The 22881-nt window shown below is 42.8% G+C and overlaps 1 protein-coding gene across 7 annotated transcripts in view; it reads right to left on the reverse strand.

The window, feature by feature from the left end:
- The window catches only part of LOC137433592 (uncharacterized), a 377223-nt gene that overhangs the window by 39912 nt on the left and 314430 nt on the right, over positions 1-22881 (reverse strand). For all 7 annotated transcript variants that reach the window (XM_078782386.1, XM_078782378.1, XM_078782406.1 and 4 more), the window contains 6 exons: positions 22630-22716; positions 20186-20377; positions 17719-17805; positions 17414-17605; positions 14984-15070; positions 14541-14732 (listed from right to left, as the gene is read on the reverse strand). In XM_078782386.1, coding sequence (XP_078638512.1) covers positions 14541-14732; positions 14984-15070; positions 17414-17605; positions 17719-17805; positions 20186-20377; positions 22630-22716 — 837 coding nt within the window. The remainder of the gene's footprint in view (positions 1-14540; positions 14733-14983; positions 15071-17413; positions 17606-17718; positions 17806-20185; positions 20378-22629; positions 22717-22881) is intronic.

Below are 22881 nucleotides of genomic sequence, written 5' to 3' on the forward strand. Positions count from 1 at the left end.
GATCTCCTATACCAACTGAGGAGGAGGCATCCACTCCCACAGGTGAAACAACGTCCGCCGCATCAGAGCCAAAGGAGCGTTCCTCTGCGCCAGAAGATTATGCCAAGTCAGCCTTGAGAGACGACATGGCAGAAGACTTGACACATTGTACAAGTACACCAAAGGAGAAGGATCTTGAACCTCCAGACAGCGATGATGAGGAAAGTATTGGTGATGGGGAAGACTATCAAGGGTCACTGACTGGTTTAGAGACAGACCTACCTGCAGGACGCCATTCCTGCATTCCCAGCCAGGAGATACTCGAATTCCTGGAACAAAGCTTGCATAGCAGGAAGAAAGTGGAAAATGCGCTGAAACGGTGGAAAGATTATGACTTGCTAGTGCATTCCTTGTATGTACTAAGGAGAGAGGGACATAAAACAAGGACTTCAGGCTCGGCCGAACAAGCCCGAGTCAGGAAGTTTCTAGCAAAGTTGTTGAGTTACGGGCCTGAATATAAATTCGTTTAGGAGGATGAATTTCCAAGAAACAAAACTCTCAATGCAATAATGACATCAAACTTACGAATAGGATCATTGAATGTCAATGGCTGTAAGGATGCATTCCGTGTGCACCAGGTATTGTCATTCTGTGTGAAGGAAAAACTTGAAGTAACCTTTCTGCAGGAAACCCACACGACCCCAGAGGCTGCATCCCGATGGGAAAACCAATGGGAAGGCTTGGCCTTTTTCAGTCACCTAACGGACACATCTTGTGGAGTGTCTACGCTCTTTTCACCAAAGAGGAAACCTGAAATACTTGTCGTAAAGGAAGCCAGTGTGGGGCGGTTGCTACATATAAAAGCAAAGTTTGAAGAATTTGTTGTCAATTTCGTCAACATTTATGCACCTTGTGTAGGAGTTGCAAGGGGGATTTTCTTCAACCGGTTGCAGAGATTCATGCTCACCTTGCCTGGTGAAGAGTGTGTAATTCTTGGAGGAGACTTTAATTGCACTCTAAACCCCTCCCTTGATCGAATAGGTCAGGAGCCGCATAATCCCTCTGTAAGAATATTACAACAAACCATAACACTGTTAAACTTGAGGGATACTTGGCACATACAACACCCCACAGACAGAACATTCACGTATACGAGTATCAGAGGTGGTCATATATCACAATCCCGGCTCGATAGAATTTACGTGTCTCACCGTTGGTGTAAGATTGTCAGTGACTCCGGTATAAAAGTTGCCCATTTCACAGATCACAACTTGGCCTGGATTAAGTTTTCCCTGGCAGAAACAAGGCGAGGCCCTGGCTTGTGGCACCTGAACAATGCTTTAAGTCAGGATGAAGCCTTTTTGTCAATCTTTTTGAATTTTTGGCAAGCCTGGAGGAAAAAAAAAGGAGATTTTTGCTCACTTGGATTCTGGTGGGATGTAGGCAAGGTACGATTGAAATGCTGTGTCAGGAATACTCGTATGGATCGAGCAAAACACTTGGGTTAGGGATCAAAAGACTGGAAGAGGAACTGCTGCACCTTGAGAAGCACCTGGCCACACTTACCTCTACTGAACTGCAGGCATACCAAGAAAAAAAGAGCACCCTTAAAGCATGTAGTCGTGTGAAGGCACGAGGGGCATATGTGCGCTCTCGTTTGCAGTATATTTCTGAGGATGAATATGTCCTGAATTATCTCAAAGGGGTGGAAAAACGCAAAGGTCAATTCAGGACTATAGCGAGTGTTCTCGCAGAAGATGGTCTCTTACTCAATGGCTCTGAGGGTGTTCAAAAACGAATTAGAGCCTTTTACACTCAGCTGTATTCGGGTAAGAGCACAGATGCAGGTGCAGGTGGCACTTTGTGGAGTAGTCTTCCCGAAGCCTCTGTAGAAGACCGGGAGCAGCTGGAGACTCCATTATCTCTGGAAGAATTGAAAACCGCCCTGCACAGCCTATCAAGAGATAAATCCCCTGGCATGGATGGCTTATCATGTGAGTTCCATACAAAAGTATGGGACTTGGTTGGACCTGATTACCTAAGCATAGCTCAGGAAGCATGTGATACAGGTATAATGCCCCTTTCTTGGCGTCGAGCGATTCTGGTCTTGATTCCCAAGGAGGGTGACTTGAGAGACTTGAAGAATTACCGCCCTGTGTCTCTGCTGTGTGTGGATTATAAGGTCATGGCTAAAATATTGTCACTCCGCCTCGGACCAGTCCTGACAAAATTAGTCAGCCCGGACCAATCTTATGCCATTCCAGGCAGGACAATACATGACAACATATCCCTTGTCAGAGACCTGATACAGTATGCGGACATGACTCGGACTCAAGTCGGATTTCTTTCCTTGGATCAGGAGAAAGCCTTTGACCAGATGAACCATGAGTATCTGTTTGAAACCTTGCTAACATTTGGGTTGGGGAGGAGATTTGTAGGCATGATTCAGACGTTGTACATGTCGGCAGAATGCCTAGTTAAAGTCAATGGTTTCTTGCTCACGCCCTTTCCATTTGAGAGAGGAATAAGACAAGGATGTCCCCTGTCTGGCCAATTATATTCCCTATGTATCGAACCCTTCCTTTGTTTGATGAGAAGAAGGCTAACTGGCATTGTGGTGCCACACAACAGGGTCAACCTCAAACTTTCTGCATATGCAGATGATGTTCTCGTGTTTGCCAGTAATGCAAGGGATATGCAAATAGTTTATGATTGTCAGCAGGTCTATTCAGCAGTATCGTCTGCTACAATCAATTGGAGGAAAAGCTTGGGGCTTCTAATTGGACAAATGCAGGTAAAGGAGTTACCAACACTTTTTCAGAAATTGACCTGGAGTCGCAATGAGCTCAAATATTTGGGGGTGCACTTGTCCACTTCCCATGGGTCCTCACCACTCATTACTGGAACACTTTAGGGGACAAGATCGAAGCAAAGTTGAGAGACTGGAGTGGACTACTAAAAGTCCTGTCTCTGAGGGGAAAAACACTCCTTATTAAACAGTTTATAATTCCGAAGTTAGTATTCAGGCTCTCTTGCATAAGCACTCCAGAGGAGTTTCTGGTTAAGATGCAGAAGAAGCTACTGGACTACTTTTGGAATGGTAAACACTGGGTTTCCCTGGGCATTCTGAGCTTGCCTGTTTCAGAAGGTGGACAGTCTTTTCCCTGCCTTCGAAGCCACTACCACGCATCCAGGCTGAAGACCATACAACGTTACCTACATGTGAACCCTGCACCGCAATGGTGCTCACTGGCATCATACTTCTTCAGCAAAGTGCTCAATCTTGGGTACAAAAGGAATCTTTTCATCATTACATCTCAGAGCCTGTCTAGTGCTACATTGCCTCTTTTTTATCAAGAAATTCTGAAGGCTTGGAATGTAGTCGACGTACAAAGAACAGTTCCTTATCCAGGCAAGGACCTGTTAGAAGAACCGCTCATTCTCAACCCTCTTCTACAGGGCCCAACTCTGGCTTCCTTTTCAGTAAGAAGGAGCCTCTTAGCTGGTAGCATATCCACAGTGGGAGACCTTCTGAACGATGGTAAGAGAAGGCTTATTTTACCCAAGGAACTCGCAGCGAAAATGGGCCTGAGGACAATCAGGATCCCCTCCAGGATACTTGAAGAGGTCAAAAGCTCCTTGCCTCCCGATTGTCTGGAATATCTAGAAAATCCCAAAGAGGGTGATGGATCTGGACAGATGTCCATCGGTAACTCCATGGATTTTAAAATCCGACCACGATGTTGCGAGCTCTCTCAGCCAATACCTGCAAACAATATGAGTAAGACCCCTGGCACAGTGGAAATGTCGTTCTGTGGGCTATCAAGGAAAAATATATACCTGCTAGTGTTCCACTCACTCCATTATATAGCTCTTGCAACTCGACTGGATACTCCCTGGCGTGAGATTCTTCCACTTCCTTTGACTGTTCATCCACGTTGGGATTCACTCTATCTCTACCCAACGCCAAGAATGATGGCAGACTTAAGTTGGAGGTTGCTACATGGTGCACTGAGCTCTGGATCTATGATGTGGCATTTCACTAACTTCCCAGAGGAATGCTGCTTTTGTGGTGAAAGGGAAACTATATTTCACATATACCTTCAATGCCACCGTCTTGAACCAGTGTTCTTACTGATGAAAAATCTTCTCTTGCGCTTCTGGCTTCACTTCTCTCCAACACTTTTTTATCATCGGGCACCCGGTAAAGAAACTAAGCAAGTCACGAGATCTCCTTGTTAACTTAATTTTAGCCTGTGGGAAAATGGCAATATATAAAACCAGGAAGGCAAAAATTGAGAGAGATGTGGTGGAACACAGTTCTGTTTGTCTGAAGGGCTTAATACGCTCACGCATTATTTCGGAGTACAAGGCGGCAGAATATAGTAACACTGTTCAAAAGTTTAAGGAAACCTGGACTATAAATGATGCACTTTGTACGGTTTCCCCACAAGATACTTTGCTCTTATTTGTATAAATGTGTTGTTTGGCGTTCTTTTTTTTTGGTGTTCTTTGGCGTTCTTTTACCTTCCCCTTATCTGTCTTGGTAGTGCTTTCGCTTCAAAATGCTCTACCTTGTCCACTGTAGTTCAAACCATGGACTTGCAGAGATGAGGAATTGAGCGACATTAAACTGGGAACATATGTTTGCCTGAGCTTGCATGAGCTCTGAATGCAAATCTCTATATAGCCCAGCAGATATGTGAAAAAATTGTGCTTTTGGTGATACAAGCATGAAATTTTGAACACTGATAGAGCATACTACTAGGAAGATTTTTGGATATAGGGGCATTCAAATCTTTTCCTAGGGACAAAATGGCGGCCATTTTTAAAATGGCCGTTTACGGATAATAAGATACACAGTACCGATGTCTATAAAACTAGATTTACTTATTGCTCAAGCACACCTATGATGTTTTTTTCACGTAAACAGGTTGTAAGATCATAATTAAATGTCAACAAACTCACATAACATTTATTTGGTCCTTATTCTTTACAAAAATAATTACTTTTTGAGCTATTTTGAGCAAACTCCAGAAACACAATGGAAATGAAGTGAAAATGCCACATTAACGCTGTGGAAGTGACTTTCACAAAAACAGTCTACAAAACAGTCTTCCACATGTTTGTGTATATGTAACAGGTGTGTTATTCCTCCTGTATACTATCGTGTGCACTCCCCTGCACAGTGACACAGAGCTGAGCACTGGAGTGCGGCCTTAACACACTTGCACTGTTTCCTGCAACCCTTCTTGCATCCACATCTAATCAATTGTCGGCATGCCTCAGTTGCCTCTGTGAGGGTTGTCCAATATATCCCCCAGCCGTTATTACTCTGTTTCCAACCCCATTCACTTGGCGATGGGAGCTCAGGTGCGCAAATCATCATCTGGCCCCAACAAAAGCCGGCTTGGTAGGCAGCTCTCTTGATGTGTTGTCTGAGGGCTTCTTGCGTTGGTGGGATAGCCTCTATTGATCTACCAGTCTGGGTGAAGAGATGCTTGCGGGCATCGTTAACATGTTCCTGGCTGCTTGTTCGATCGTAGAGCAGAACAACAAAACGCTCCAGTGGATCCATGTTGTCATTTGCAGTTGAAATGGTTGGTGTGGCAGCCAGTGCGCAGAAAGCTGAGGTGACCTCATCATAGGCTTTCCATGTTTCCCATGATGTTTTCTTCCCCCTTCCGCCGAAGCAGGACACGGTGTCACACCCAGTGAAGGCGTGGAAGAATGGCAACCCTCGGCACTTGTTTGGTCCCAGTGCCACAGCCATCTCGTGAGCTGCCAAGTGCCTGAAATTCTTCCCTGTGCCAAAAGCAACCCAGAGTTCATCGATGTCAAGATATCCAGTTGCTGCCACTGCAAGGATCAAAACATCTGTGTCCACTGTGCGGATTGACACCTTGGTATAGCCCTGTCTGAATGCATCTTGGACATGGAGTAGTATCCTTGTATCTGCCTCCTCGTGACTACACGGGGAAAGACCAGTAACATCTCGTGGCTGTGTACAAAAAACTTCTTTGTGGTTTGTGGTGACGATTTGCTTGTCAGTCTCAATGTTTGCTATCCTCGTTGCTAGAAAGTCAAACAACTCCACCTTGTTCTCGTCTATGCGAAGGAAGGCCTGCCAGTTTCGAGGGATGGAACTAGATGGCTCAACTCGTCTCCTGGTGCCTTTACCCCTCGTCTTCCTGGTGTCGGCTTTCAAACTGTCTGGGAAATATTCATCCCAGATAATATCAACCCTGCTCTTATTTTGTATCTGAGATGTGATGTATGGCAAGAATACTAGTGATGCATACTCAGAGAAGGTCTTCGCATTACGAGGTGCCAGCATGTTCACGATGGCTGCTCCATCCAGGATCATGACTTCAACAGGGGGGCTTACATCATCATTTTCCCGTGAGGTGATCAGATCTTCTAAGCACCCAACCAGATCAGACTTGGTTCCAAGCCGGATTTTGCCCATTTGTGACAATGCAGGGGGACAAGCTTGGTTTTCATGTGCAAAGAATTCATCAAGATCTCCATTCCGTGTCTGGGATGCAATAAACAGCCTGGAGAACAGAACGCAGTCATTCTTCAGAGATACCACCTTCAACTCTGTTCTTGACTTCTCTCTGACTGGGGGTCGGCTGAAGAGAGGGAGATTGTTTCTTTTTATTGGGTCAGTGATAGGCTTTGTCTGATGTACAAGCCTCTCGTTCACATATGTGTCATACTGTTCTTTTCCCAGCTTCTCGATCTGGTAAAGGGTGTTGATGACTGCTGGGTCTGCCAGGTCTCTGCTGTCTAGCACCAAGAAATCTTTGCTGTCGTCACAGAATGGGTTCCCCATCTCTCCTATGACACGGGTGAGTGCTCTCACATCTCGAGCAAAGGCTACCTGCGTGTGCTTTGTCTGTTCATGGTGTTTTAGTTCAGTTTTCCTAATTCTTTTTTCTGTTGTGGCCTCGAACTTATAGATCAGTTTGGCCATCTCTGGACCAGACACCATCCATCGGCGCAAAGCTGCAGCATTCTCCGTAAGACCTACAGCCCCTCCATCACCTTTCACCAATGCATTATTTTGCTCGTGTGCCTGGTCTAAGGCTATGGCAGAGAATGCACGTGTAGTCTTCTTCATGGTGAAGTTTCCTGCCAGAAACTGTGCGTATACAGTTGGATGCTTTGTTGCAAGTGTCACCATGTCGCGCAAGTGAACTGGGATCCACCTGGCATAGTTTGTATGTCCCAAGGCGAAGAACCATGGTACAAGCTTGGTCAGAGCATCAGTGTACAGTTGGAAGTTTCCTTCACGGACGGATCTCACATAGATCAGGACTGCCAGTTCTAGCTGCATAATTAGGAACCAGAACTGAAACTGTGGACTTGCATTGGCTTGTTCACCGCACCAGTCATCTAGTGGTATCGTATCCTGTCCCTCATCTAGTCCACTGGTGTACTGGCTGTAGGCTTCCTTCAGGAGAAGATAGAGAGTACTGGCTGTGACTTGGTGTGCTCGTCGTGTGCGTGTCACATGGGTCACTTTCAGGAAGGAATCAGCAGTACCACTTGTAGCAACCCCTGCAAGCATCAGAACGCCTGTCCACCCACTGCTATCCAGAAGGTCACCGAGGGTTTTCCATGCTGCCATCTCAATATGGAGTCCACCAAAGACCATGACGAAGTGATCTTCTCCGTGTGTTTCTGGCCATCTCCATTGGATCTGTTTGGCAAGTGTGTACAGTGGCTGATCAAGTGTGATTACAGGGATCTGACCTGGATTCAGAATATCGATTGCTTTCTTGATGACATCCATGGAGTGACGAATCATTGCCACAGATTTTGCCTGGTCATAGAAGAGAGGCAGCAATGAAGTTAAGGCCACACTACACTCTGGTTCTTCTGGAATAGACTGCTTGCTGGCATGGTATCCAGCCCATGATACTGTCTCGTCTCCCTTAAGTGGTGTGTCAGATAGCACTGTCTTCTCCATCTGCTCCAGCCACCTGTCAAAATGCAAGATAATGAACACAATTAAGAACAAACAAGTCCACACAAGTTAACAAGTCTTGGTTATTTAGGTACACATATAACTGTCCACAGTTCAAACACAATAATCAGTTACCTGTACTCAATCTGCATTGCTTCAGGGATGAGTTGGCAGTTGCTTTTGTTGGGACCCGCTAGCTTGGGTACAGGTGGGTCACATTTACCCAGAACAACAGGAGGTACGATGGTGTATGACTGTGGCAGGTGTGCATCTGTTGTTGATGTGTCATCTGGGTTTACCCGTTGAACTCCACGGCTATCGCTATTTGGGTGCTGGAAAAGTGAAATGCCAGTGCCATGGAAGGAGTCGTGGGCACTTGTTGAACTGGGGTTATGATCAATGTTATCCACTGCCCCAGTTGTGAAGAGGTCACTTTTTAGCTCAGGGGGGCAAACTGTACCCTCATTTTGGAAGAAACGGCAGATTCTGTTCCCCAAGTCTGTGGAGATGCTAAGCACCCTGTCATAGGAGATCGAGAGACCCAGGTTGAACATAGTATCAACCAGGTCTCTTTTTCGAGTCTTTGTGTGGATAAGGGTGCCCAGGTACACAGGCAGGGGAGTCTCCCGATTGTGACTGTGCCTCGTGGACGTGGTAGTACTGCTACTCTCTCTGCGGCGTGAGTAACTGTTGAACATAAGGAGTTGTGAGATTGTGAGAGTAGGTGTTGATACCGACGAGTGGCTTGACTGCTCTTGGATGTTAGGACCATTCAAGATCATAGAAACTAGTGATACAAGCGAATTAGGTACCGAATGTTCTTGGCAGTGGGCTTCAAATGAACCACTAAATGTTGAGTTCATTTTCAACATGTCTCTACGAACTATATTTGCGGCTCTAGCAAGACAAACTCCATCACTGTCAGTGTCGTGATCACATGCCTTCTGAAGGGCTGAGCCAACATCCTGGTTGAAAGCAAGCAGAATATCTCGACCGGACATGTGCTCCTCTAGGTCTGGAAAATATGTCATGATTCGATCTTTGAGTTTGGTGGAGTGGACACGCCTGGTCAAGACTGTTCCAAGCTGTTCCAGCCTGGTGGTGTATAGTCTTGCTAGGTCTACCAGCTTGAACACTGGTGTCACAAGAGCATCTGTGCGGGCATCATCGATGTAGGACACTAGCTCTCCAAGTGCTATACCGTGATTGATATCATCTTGTTCATTCAGTGTTGTGCTTGTGGCCCTTGCTTTGTTATAAAGTGACACCAGACACTTCACGTGGTACTGTGCATCTTGTGCTATAAGGTCACCTGCACTCAGTTTAGCAAGAAGTGCCTGATCTCCTAGTTTCAGGACAGCTGTCCTGACATGTTTATCGAGGTCGAAGGTGGAAGCTTTTCGCAGAGAATTAGTACCCGCTGGTTTGTCACAAAAGAAACACTTTTCAGGCTGTGGCTGTGTGTGGTCTACATGTACTCTGTGACGGGTGTACTTTCTTGAGACACTTGCGGTTTCTTCACTAGACGTTTCTCTTTTTTGTGCCCGATGCAGTTCAGTTTTGTTGTATTTCAGTCTGCATGAATCATGCCACTTAGCCTTGTGGCTCTGGAAGGTTGACTGGATACCTTCACCATCGTCCAGGCGGGACAGTTCTAGAGATTTTGGCAGGCAGCCCATCTGGCTGAAGGTGAGGAGATAATCTGCAAGAGTTTGGTATCCGGACCCTGTGGTTCGCTTGGAATCAGCTGGACGGGCAAGGGCCTCATCGGTGACCTCCTGACATAACACACACTTCTCCCAATCTGTCAGATAAGGCATGTTTGTTCCAGATGTACTAGGGCTTTGGGGGTCTAATAGCTTGAAATTTTTGTTGGCCATTGTCAATTAAGCATTATCCACCACCACCATCCAATCAATATACAAATTGGGAACCAAATCTAGGTAGCTACTACAGTCAATGAGCGAAGGTGCAGTGCAGTCGAGTTATCATCTGAAAAAGAAATACATACATTATTATCATAAATATAGTAATTCGCTTTCGTAACTTTTCACTAGCCTTGCATTGTTCCTTATAGTCACCTAGTCTATGATAGGAAAGTTCATAAAGCTACATCAAAGTTGTTCATATAAAGGTATTGAACCAAAATTACACCCAGGAGAAATCAGATAGTCATGCAAAGTTAAATAATTAAACCGCTAGACCAGTCCTGTCTATTGCAATGGTAAACCATTTGTTCTGCCCCTTATAGGCCACCGTAGATTCCAATTTTGAACCCAGTATGAAGGTATTGCATAGCATGTACATGACAATTTATAATATGCTCATTACATTGTGTTTCAATAGCAGCACAAATGACAAGTCTGAAATAATAGGTAAATATGTCCTTCTTAGCCGCCATTTTGGGCCAAGGAGAAATCTGGAATGCCCCTACATCCAAATTTCACTGTAAGGGTATGCCCTAACTGTGTGCCAAGTTTCATGCTTGTATCATCAAAGGCACAATTCTACCACAATTCTTCACATATCTGCCGGACTAATAGCCTTTCCAACAAAAGCACTACTACTACTACTACTACTACTACTACTACTACTACTACTATCACTACTACCACCACCACTACTACTACTACTACTACTATTATCACTACTACCCCAGTAATTCACACCTTGTTGTGGAGTTGGCTGCGGATCATTTTTGGACCAAACCTTTCAGAAACCATTGCCATAGGGCGAGGAAAGGTGGGAAAATCAAACAATCCTATACGTTTGATTGGGATTTGAAAAATGCATATCAGGTTGATTGATTAACTTTTTTTTAATCATTGGAATCACGTGACTGGTTTGAATCCAGTGTTTATCAGTGTTATGGCATCAATTACATTTTCCCACGTTTGTTTTATTTTTTTCCCATCTTTTTTTATTTTTATTTTTCGTTTTTTTTTTTTTGCTTTTTTTTTTTAACGTATCGTTTTATAAAAACGTATCATTTTCTTTTTTCCCATTTCCCACATTTTCCCATCTTGGAAATCAGCAAACATTACTGCTTTACACAAAAAGGTGCAAAAACAGATCCTTGCAACAACAGACCAATCAGCCTGCTCCCAATTATCAGCAAAGTCATGGAATCCATCATTGCTTCGGATATCAAATCCTTCCTCTTCTCCGATGGCTTGATCTCTGATCATCAATTTGGATTCAGACCTGGTCATTCTACTCTGGACATGTTGCTTCTGCTGTCTCAACAATGGATGGAGGTCCTGAATGCGAAACAGGAAATCAGAGCTGTCTCCCTTGACATATCACGTGCCTTCGATACGGTCTGGCACCCAGCTCTGCTCACCAAACTCTCCTCCTATGGTATCCATGGAAATCTCCACGCATGGCTTGCGGACTTCCTCTCTGGTCGAAGGCAACGTGTGGCCTTGAATGGATTTCTCTCATCTCCCCTTCCTGTTCTGGCTGGAGTTCCCCAAGGTAGTGTTCTGGGCCCTGTGCTATTTCTAGTCTTCATCAATGATGTCTCCGACTCTCTGGAAAATCCTCTCTACCTCTTTGCTGATGACTTCACTCTCTGCCGCTCCATACCTCATCCCTCAGATCGGCAGTCTGCAGCCTTCTCACTCTCTGCAGACCTGGACAAAATCACAGACTGGTCAAACAAGTGAAACATGTCTTTCAATCCTGACAAATCTCACACTCTTACAATGTCTCTCCGAAAAGACCGACTGGAAATCCCTCCCATCCACTTTCTCAACAATCCTCTCAAAGAAGTTCTGTCGCTCAAGCTTTTGGGTCTCACTATCTGCCATGATCTTTCTTGGAAAACCACATTTCCAAGCTGGCCTCCAAAGTCAGTCGCCGACTGGGCATCCTCCGTCGTGCGAAGTCCTTCCTTGGCACACCTGAGCTCTTCACCACATACAAGGCTTTCATCCGCAGCTCAATGGAATACTGTTGCCCCCTCTGGGCCGGTGCTCCTGCCTCACACCTAGTTCGGCTTCACGCTGTTGAAACCAAAGCTTTCAGAATCATTGGAATCTCCTGCGATGAAGCTAACTCCGAGGGCCTTTCACTCACTCACCGCAGGAAGGTTGGTGGTCTTTCTGTCTTCTACCGACTCCTCTCCGGCCTTTCTCCCCTAGCTCTCTCTGTGCTCTGTCCCCCTAATATTCCTACAGGTCGCACAAGATCTGCCTGCAACCCTCTTCTGGTTAAATTGCCAAAATTTATGCTCTCTGCTCACCTTCACTCTTTCATTCCCCTTTTCTCCTGCCTCTGGAACAAACTCCCCCACTCCCTTCAATCCCACTCCTCCCTCCAGGTCTTTAAAACAGCTGTTCACCACCATCTCTTATCTTAAGATAAGCTACTCCAAGGCTATCTTAAGATATCATCATCCCCCCATCCAAAACCTTGATCTTTTCTACCCATGCTAATTCACCCCAGATACACTTTTTTTGAAATACCAACTTCTTTCCTGGAAGTCCTTGCAGTGTCCATATGTTTCATACCTCTCCCACCTCCCCCCAAGCTCTCTCCTTCCCACAGATCTCTGGATGTCCCTGCTCTCAAATGTTGTGTTTGTGCCCTTCCCCCTCTCTTCCCAGCTTGTCTACCGCTCCCCTTATTTTGTGTTTTATGTGTCGGTTTGAATTTTTGTGTGATTAATGTTAGTTCTTTCACGAGCCTCGGTCTTTTATACAAAAAAAAAAAAAAAAGTTGATAGCTTTTAAATATTGTAAAATTAATGCTGATAATAAATTTCCTTTTTCGTCAAAATAAACTGTTTCTGCAATGATGACTTCCTAAAATATGATGGTTTGGACTGCTCTCCATCCCTCACCCTCCTCCATCTCTTCAAGATATGCTACAACCAACAAAGCCAACCTGGCCTTCAGATACAGCTGCAGTCACGTGAAAAAGTAAGTACACCCCATGTAAAGTTTTGACTTTTTCAACATATTTCAACATACAGCTATTTGATCTTCATTTCAACAATATTGATAGATAAAGGTGATATAATATAACAAATATCATGAAACATTTACATTTTGTAGTCCATTGTATAATTTAAAGAAACATAAATGCAAATTTCGCATGTGGAAAAAGTAAGTACACCCCTACATTTATCACTACTTCAAATACCTAAAATTAGAATCAGGTGCACCAGCTCAGGTGCAAATGATTAGAACATCGTTAGAGAGGATCTTGGAGGAACCTGTCTTATTTAAACCTCAGACATTTAGTTTTGTTTGCTCTTTGTTGTTGAAGTGTGCAGCGTCACCATGCCTAGATCAAAAGAGCTCTCTGAGGCCTTCAGAAAGAAGGTTATAGATGCCTACGAGTCTGGGAAGGGATTTTAAAAGATCTTCAAACAATTTGAAATCAATCATTCGACTGTCCGGAAGATCATCTACAAGTGGAGAAGATCCCAAACAACTGAGAACTTGTTCAGGCCAGGCCCGCCCAGCAAGTTCAGCCCGAGAGCAGACCGCAATATGCTGAAAGAAGTCTCTAAGAACCCCAGAATGTCATCACGGGACCTACAGGGAGCTCTTGCCACTGTTGATGTCAAAGTGCACGAGTCCACCATTAGAAAGAGGCTGCACAAATTTGATCTACATGGGAGGTGTGCCAGGAGGAAACCTTTGCTGTCCAGAAAGAACATCAGGGCAAGACTAAAGTTTGCCAATGAACACCTAGGCAAAGACCAGCACTTCTGGAACAATGAGCTCTGGACAGATGAGTCAGAGGTAGAGCTATTTGGCCACAGTACCAGAAGACATGTTTGGCGAAAACCAAAGACAGCATTTGACCACAATAACCTGATACCAATTGTAAAGCATGGTGGTGGAAATATTATGGTTTGGGGCAGCTTTGCTGCATCAGGGCCTGGGCAGCTCACCATCATAGAATCCACTATTAATTCTTCATTGTACCAGAGGGTGCTTGAGGATAATGTGAGGACATCTGTCGGAGAGTTGAAGCTCAACCGAAGGTGGACCTTGCAACATGACAATGACCCTAAACATACCAGTAAATCCACCAAGTAATGGCTGAAAAGAAAGAAATGGAGGGTTCTGGAATGGCAAAGTCAAAGCCCGGATCTAAATCCCATCGACATGTTGAGGGGGATTTGAAATGAGCTGTGCATGCAAGAAACCCCTCAAACATCGCACAGCTGAAAGAATTCTGCATGGAGGAGTGGGCAAAAATTTCTCCCAGTCGATGTCAGAGACTGGTAGACACTTATAAGAAACGCCTACTTGAGGTTGTTTCTGCCAAAGGGGGCAATACCACCGATTAGAGCCAAGGGTGTACTTTCTTTTTCCACATGCGAAATTTGCATTTATGTTTATTTAAATTATACAATGGACTACAAAATGTAAATGTTTCATGATATTTGTTATATTATATCACCTTTATCTTTCAATATTGTTGAAATGAAGATCAAATAGCTGTACGTTGAAATATGTTGAAAAAGTCAAAACTTTACATGGGGTGTACTTACTTTTTCACGTGACTGTACATCTCTTACATGGTCACCTACAATGGATGGGATGTGACGGATGTTATTCCTTACCAGGAATTGCATTGGTGGAAGTAGGCAATCCACTGTTCCCATCTGTCACAGCTGAGACGCTGATCCTGTACTCCACACCAGGGGTGAGCCTGTTCAGTGGCAGTGAAGTTTGTTCTGGTCCCACCATCCTGTCTTCCATTTCTCCACGCTGACCGGGCAGAGGCACACCACGAACCCGGTATCCTGTAACCCCTGTGGAGTAAACAGAAAACACTTACAGGTAGTGCAATTATTATAGACAAACCTTCATGCAGATACCACTTTTGTCTCTTTGGAAGTTCTAAATTTGAAATGTTTAAAAAGTATCCCCAATAATTTGTTGTGTTACCACAGAGCTGATTTGAGTGACGAGAGCAACATTATGGACAAATTACAGAACAAGGAATGCAGATAGTGTTAAAATGATAGAAAACCTGTAACGCCAGGTGCACTCCAGGGCTCACCTGGTGCAGTAACCCTCTTCCATGTCACAGTCAGAGCTCCAGTTTCTTGATCAGTCTCAATGTTCAGGTCTTTGGGTTGAGCTATACCTGCAATGGAACAAACACCACAGGGTGGACAGAGATCTCAAGATTTTATTCATTGGGAATAATCTCAAAGGAATAAAAATAAAATAATCTGCAATGACAGAATGTTTACCCTTTTCATTTGTATAATTCTGTTAATCGTAAAATTTGGTGGTATCTAAAGTTGGCCCCACTGGAGTGATTTGTCCACATAAATCTGGCCTATTTTCAGGAGGTCAATGGGGTGTTACCCAAGAGTTGCCTAAAGATCAAGTTTATGTTGCTTGGGACATGCCCATGAATACTTTACTTAGCCTGGTTATCACCCCGTGATCTGTGCTGAATAAGGACATGCTTAACACCACCATCACCAGTGGCAAAGACAGTGACATAACATAGTTTCTCATGATAGCCACATGGAATTATTTTCAGTAGAATTCAGTAGAACCTCTATTATCTGGAAATCCAAATAATGGAAGACCCATTATCCAGAAAGAATCATGTGCAAAATACAAATGCGGATTTTTTCCCCCCGAAGTTACTTTGAACTAATTTTACGCTCTTGGAGGCTGAGGGTGGCATTTTAAGTCGCCCCCTCCCCAAGACTTGTATGCAAAAAACTAGGAGCGAATTGAACTTTTATTTGATTTTTAAAGTGGTTTGTTGAAAAGCTTTGTCATTGAACTTTGCTGATGTGAACTGATCCGGGCTAGTTCCGTGGCCAATCCGGTATGACGTCATGTGTTGCTCTCCTAAAAGCCAAACATGTTTGTCAAATACCTTAGGTTTATTCATTCAAAATTGCTCTTAAAATGTTAACACAAAGTTTCAGATACAAAGTACTTTCGGGAAAGCTGCGTACTATCAATAAACTAAGCAGAGGCAAGAACACAGTATCTCAAATGTGAAAATGAGGCCTGACTACCACTTTTTCCTAACGACTTTTCCTAACTACTGAACTTCCTCACTAATTTTTGCCAAAGGACTTGTTCACTATTATGCCCAAATTCCAGCTTTCTAGCTCAAAGGATGCCTGTGATATTTCCACATGCAGATCCTTTGGTGTTATTAGGATTAGGGTTAGCTATTAAGGTTATTAGGGTTAGATATTAAGGTTAGCTATTAGGGTTATTAGGGTTAGCTATTGGGGTTAGGGCACAATGTAACACAATGACGGCCATTAAATAAAAATCATTTTATTTATATTTTGTAATTAACAAGACCATCCATTAACCAGAAATATCGTTATCTGGAACACGGTTGGTCCCCATTTTGGACAAAAGAGGTTATACTGTATATTAGTTCTTGTTTTTGAGATACAGACTAAAAATGAAGACCTGGTTAAAATGAAGGCCTTTGTGACCTTTGACTTTGTAACTCCTTTGTAATATGTACCTGTGGTCACAAAAATTAAATTATTATCAAGGAATATCCTTATGAAGAAGTGCATAAATTGTCAGGTTATTTTGACATTGCATCACAGGTATAATACAAGGAACCTATCGGAACTTCAACGAATGAGGAGACCAATAGACCCATTGAAGCGTGTGCTATGGTTGCCGACAAATGGTTGTTTGTCCATGCGCTATCCTTTTAAAAGGCCGAGGGTCAAGTAATGAAGTGTACCGTAGCACGTACCATTAAAAAAAAAATCTTTGGTACAACTCGGACCGACACCCCTGATTCAGAACGGACACTCCCACGATTATGCTACCGAGTCTGGTTAATGTTATTTCAATTGTATGTTTGGCTTCCACTGAGTCTAATACAATCCTACTCTTAATTTGAAATTGGTCACTGGCTTTGACACAAATGCAAATTTTTATTACGGCATCAAAAACCTACATATGTCGACTAAAGTTTAAAATGGAGCACCTTGCCGCTATTAGAGCATTTGTATTGCATCAGATGTGGCAATAAATGTTAATTGTTGCTCCCAGCTTTCTGGCTCGATGACGGAAGATGCCATTTGCATATTTGCCTCCACCATCCCAACCCCGTTTAGAAACCAGTGTGGGCACGGGCAACTTGCTTGTAATTATAAAGGTGTAGTTATGATACAATCGATATATGGACGCTGTATGGACACATGGTGCTGAACTATGATTTAAACCCAGTTTGATCCTGCAATGTATTTCAACTACGTATAATGGCAAAATACACTGGATCAAGACTTCCTCGAATAATTATTAGTTTTAATTAACAATGACGGATAAAAAAGCTTAAAACTACAACAATATAAGAGCACAAAGGATCCTTTGTCTACAATGTCTAAATCTCATGGACATGCTTTCATAAGTTAACTATCCAAATACCCAAACCATTTAACCAATAGCCTTCACTATTAATAGCAAACACATGTCCAACCTGTGTCCACATTTGTAGTAGCAGAAGGGCCTTGATTTTTTTCTGCAATGGCTGACACACTGATCCTATACTCGATGCCAGGTGTGAGTCTGTCCAACACTGAGAAGGCTTGATCAGGTCCGACCAATCTTTCCTCGGTCTCTCCATGCTGACCAGGCAAGGGTATACCTCGCACACGATACCCGGTCACTCCTGCACAGAGAGGATGCAGTTTGATTGATTGGTTAGTAAATTATGGCACGATTTATGTTGATATGAAAAATTTGCCTGAAGTGAAGTAACATCACACTTTGTAATAAGCTTACCTGGAGAAGCAACCCTCTTCCACGTGATTGTGAATGCTCCATTGTCTGGGTTGCTTTCCACATGCAGATCCTTTGGTTTAGCAAGCTCTGCAGAAACACAAAAACAGTGAAACATGAATGTATACTTAACTGCACATCATAATGACCTGACAAATTGTTGGTTATTTTGTTTTATTGAATACTAACAAAGGTACCCGGTGTTGTCAGGCAATGCAGAATCGCTTCAGTGATGGAAATATTAAGATATTGTGGGGTGGGAGAGAAAGGATGGCTGTGGGGCAGAGGAGGGTCAGGAAGGGGGTAGGGGGAGGGGGAGTGGAGTGGGGAGAGAGAGAGGAGGGCAGGGGGAGAGGGGAGTGAGTTGAGGGGTGAGCAGGGAGCGGGAGGATAGTGAGAGGGAGGAGGAGGGGGCAGAGCAGAAGGAGGGATCAGGGGTGTTCCATTACCAATAAGCTTGAAGAGCACTCACCAAGTGGCTTAAGCCCTCAAGGTAGCACTCCAACGAGATGATTGATAAGGAGCAGCTGGCTTGGCAGGCAATAGCAAGCTGATTGGTAATGGAACATACCCCAGGATGATGGGGTGGGGGAGTTAACTTTTCAATGTTAACTTTCCCAAGATGAAGGGCATTCCTCAGGCACATTGTTAACCCATAAACTGCTGGATTTACTGGTCAGTAGACCAGAAATGCTTTTTTGTCATCAGCTTTTCTCCACCAATTAGAAGCATGCTTTCATAAGTTACCAGGGTATTATACATTGTAAGAAAGGTCATGATTCATTCTTTGGGTTTACATCTGTTTACTCTCATTTGTATACATGTCTCACCCACAATAGTGGCCCAACGTACTGTGTGGGTTAATCTGATGTGTGTAAACACCATGGAGCCACACCGCAGCTCTCTCTCAAAATATCACCTGTTGCTAGCAAATTGCAACCATAGCTTCGCTGAATATGAAGAAGGAGGGATTTTCTTTGATATTTAGGGTGTTTTCAGAGCAGCGAGGGTCTATATACACCACGCACCCAGACTTTCACCAGAATGGCAATTTAATAATTTTGTCAAAAGTTCAAAGGTCAGCGTCACATAAAATCATCAATTTTCATGCGATTGATTTGAAATTTTAATAATTTGCATATTGGGTCAATTAATTTGTTCACCAATCAAAAGCTAGAAGCAGATTGTTTTTTTTTAGATCTAAGGCTCAAAGCCCAAGGCTGCATAAAATCATCAATTTTCACTTTGTATTTTTTTGAACTATTTTCGTTATTTTGAGCATACAGAAGAAGAATAACAAGATGTCTGAATATAAACGGATGCGGGCTATGCATTTTCAGATGTTTGCTGGTTTAGCAGTTGCAACTGGTCCTAACCCCACCCCCCATCCCACTCCACCCCTTTATTTCATTTCCGCACACAGTTAAAAGCCACAATGTGATAAGCTCCACAAACTCTTAATCCGAAACGATCTTCAAAATTCCAACTTCAGAATTGGCTCTAACAGTAACAGCAGTCCCAACTACTATAAAAGTGTTCTTTGCTAAAAACGTTTCATTCAAAAAACGTATCTCCGTGCAGTTCCCATGGAAGTAAGAATTAAGTTAAAAACGAATATTAAGTTAAATTAAAACAAACTAACCCCAGAATGAGAATCATAGCATCGCCTAAATAAATGCATATATACATTTAGTTATAAAATCGAGAGATATGGTACATTTTGTCAGATTTCACTCCAGATTTGGAAATTATTTTGTTTATAGCATCCAATCCTCATATCAGAATCCAGATTTTGATGATATGCTTCAATTATGTAATGAATCACTGAGATCTTAAAATTTCCAGATTTCACTCCAGATTTCGGCACTTATTTAGTCCTTGAGATCCTCAAACCCAAACACAGAGTTTGGTTACTGTACATACTTTAATTAGTTGGTGAGAGTAGATTGTGTTTCCAAGGCAATGCACATTTGAATAAGCCAAAAATAATAGCAGCTAAGACCACTGCGAGGTGATGTTGAGCTGACCAGGGATAAAGCCATTCATGAAGGTAAGCTGTTATTTCTCTTCAAAAGGGTTTATCCAAACACCTAATTTCCATCCATGCACTCCTTTGGAGTTCCTTTCGTATGCATGCAACATTCGAGGCTGCTAAGGTTTCATGGTTTTGGAGTTATGGAACACACACACACACACACACACACACACACACACACACACACACACACACACACACACACACACACACACACACACACACACACACACACACACACACACACACACCCTCACACTAATTAACTGACACGCATTGCCCTTTTCTATTATGGAAGAAATAATTTTACAGAAACTTAAAAACTTTTGCAAAAAACAAATTGACATCAGTTTTGAAAAATCCCTCATTGATGCAAGAATGGACAAGCACAGTTGCATAATCTTTTATCCCATAGTCAACATGATTACTGCATACCTGTGTTGACATTTGTGGTTGCAGCTGGACCTTCCTTGCCACCCTTAATGGCTGAAACACTAATCTTGTATTCTACACCATGGGTGAGGTTGTCCAAGGGCAGAGAGGTCTGACTTGGTCCCACCACACGGTCCACAGACTGCCCGTGTTGTCCGGGCAGGGGCTCCCCTCGAAGCCGATATCCGGTCATTCCTTCAAGAACAGAACAAAACATCAGAGACAAATAGTAGTCAACATACTGAAACTACAGAGTTGGGAAAGTTAGTGTACAATGAGACAAAAAATGTCACCAATCTATACATATGGAAAATGCATGCAAAGCGAACAATAGTATAGCTTGTGGTTCAAAGTTTACCAAGTAGATGAGTTAACTTACTGATTCATTTTTAATGTCAAAAAGTCTTGTCTCAAAGTAACTATCATTCAAGGACCTTACCCTCTTCACAAATACGCAGCTACACTAATTTCATAAGATTAATAGCCTAGGCCTCACCATTTGCATTTTGCATTGACATGACGTCCTCTCCCCCTTGGGAGAATATTTAATACCTAACACATGATGCCTGCGCAGTCCTGAATGAAGACCACCTGGTGATAGAAATGTCGCATCTGAGTCCTATCTACTTGGCAGTTATACTAGTTTGGTGGTGCTTTCATTTTCGAAAACTACAACAACAACAACTACTTCCCAACTCCCCCCTCCCCACCCCCCCCCCCCCCATTCCCACGCCTCCTCCCCCTAAGCCCTCTCCCTCCCACACATCTCCCGATGTCCATGCTCTCAAATGTTGTGTTTGTGTACTTCCCCTTCTCTCCCCATCTTGTCTACTGCTCCCTCTTTTTATATATTTTGTTTGTCTGTTTGATTTGTTTGTGAAATAAATGTTAGCTCTTTCACGAGCCTCGATTCAGTATACAAAAAAACTATTTTGCAAACTTAAGGGCTGTTGCTTGACTTTTTTGATTATTACATAGAGCGTACTGCACAAATCAATTTGTCTGACAAGTTTTCATGTGGATCAATGTACCTATAATGTACGGTACTGAAATGGATGAGTTTTCGTGTATTCTGAAATATTCAGTGATGAATTTATGTTGTTAATATAAATTACACAGGTGGAACAAACACCACAGGGTGGACAGAGATCTCAAGATCTCATTCACAATCATTCACCAACGATTTCCAATCTACAATGGAAAAGGAGGATCAGAGGAAAACTGTAAGCCTTTCTCCATACTTGGTGTGCTATAGAGTGCATCATACAAGCTCATGCTGGTGCTCTACCAGAATAGCAACTTTATTCTGATTCATTGGCTGAAAATGGAATTCCTAAACCAGAAAGCTCAGAGGCGAGCATACTAACACCAAACTAACCCATTACCCTAAATGTGAGAGGCATTATGAACCTATTTTTAGTTTTTACCTCCACCACCAAAATTGGACGTGGTTATGTTTTCACCCCTGTCTGTTTGTCTTTCTGTCTGTTTGTGTGCAGGATATCTAAAAACGTTATGGACGCATCCGGCCGAAATTTGGTGGACAGGTTGGGTGTGTGATAAGTACAAATTGATTAGATTTTGGTGAAGATCTGGATCTGTATCTGGATCTGAGATTATTTTTTTAAGTGATTCTTCACCGCTGATAGATGGGACCAAACAAAACCCAATGTATAGCAGTAGCACAATATTTGAAAAGTTGCAGATGGACTATGACAAAACGTGGTGGATGATTTAGGTAGGTGACAAGAACAAGCTGATTCGATTTTTGTAAAGGTCCGGATGCAGATCCGGCCTATAAGGAGGATACAAAAAGTAAAATGTTCAGGCTGGCAGAGAAGAGCGCTCTACCGAGTGCTATTCTAGTTCTCCCTGTTATATATGAAGAAAATCATTCCATGATTGTCTGAGACAAAACGGATACATTAGTTAACAAGAAAGGTCCTTCGATAACCACCTGTGGGTCTTTCATCTTGAATGAAACTTAAAAACAACGATAATTGCAACATAGTGCTAGTAGTGTGGACTGTAGAAAACCTGCGAAACAATTGAATCATTGCATTTGCACAAAAACTGAAACTTATAAATTACTATGGTAAGACAATATTTAGTGCTGTATGAATTTATCATTCACATGAAAACATACCAAAACAGTCATGGTTGAAACTAACATGACATCAGTGGGCAAACGAATAATAAAAGGATATTCAAATAAAATGTTGACCAATATGTAGACAAACAAACTTAAATCCCTCAATTGGCAGAAAGTTTGGCACATCTTAAACAATAAGCTGAGGGTATCATAGTGTTTCTCATGTAGAAAATGCAAAGTTATTTAATTGATAAATACATCCAATGATATTTTTGTTCTGACATTGCGAATTGTGTTGTGAAATTTGTGACAATATTATTTAACAGTGAAATCACTGTTTCAAGCTATTTCTCACCCGGAGAAGCAACTCTCTGCCACGACACCACCAGAGACCCCGTAAATGGATCAGTTTCAACATCAAGGCCTTCAGGTCTTCGCAGGCCTACAAAAGCAAAACATTTTTTTCCAAAAAAAAGGAGCAAAACACATAAAACAAACAATAAACTGTAAGCCTTAAAGTGCTGTCGAAATTATTGAGAAAAAACAGGAATTAATTATTTAAAGAATCTCTTTCTTTCCTATAACTGAAGGATGAAATTATTTCAAA

Source organism: Myxine glutinosa, chromosome 1, assembly GCF_964187855.1.
Source record: "Myxine glutinosa chromosome 1, kmMyxGlut1.1, whole genome shotgun sequence".
NCBI lineage: Eukaryota > Metazoa > Chordata > Myxini > Myxiniformes > Myxinidae > Myxine > Myxine glutinosa.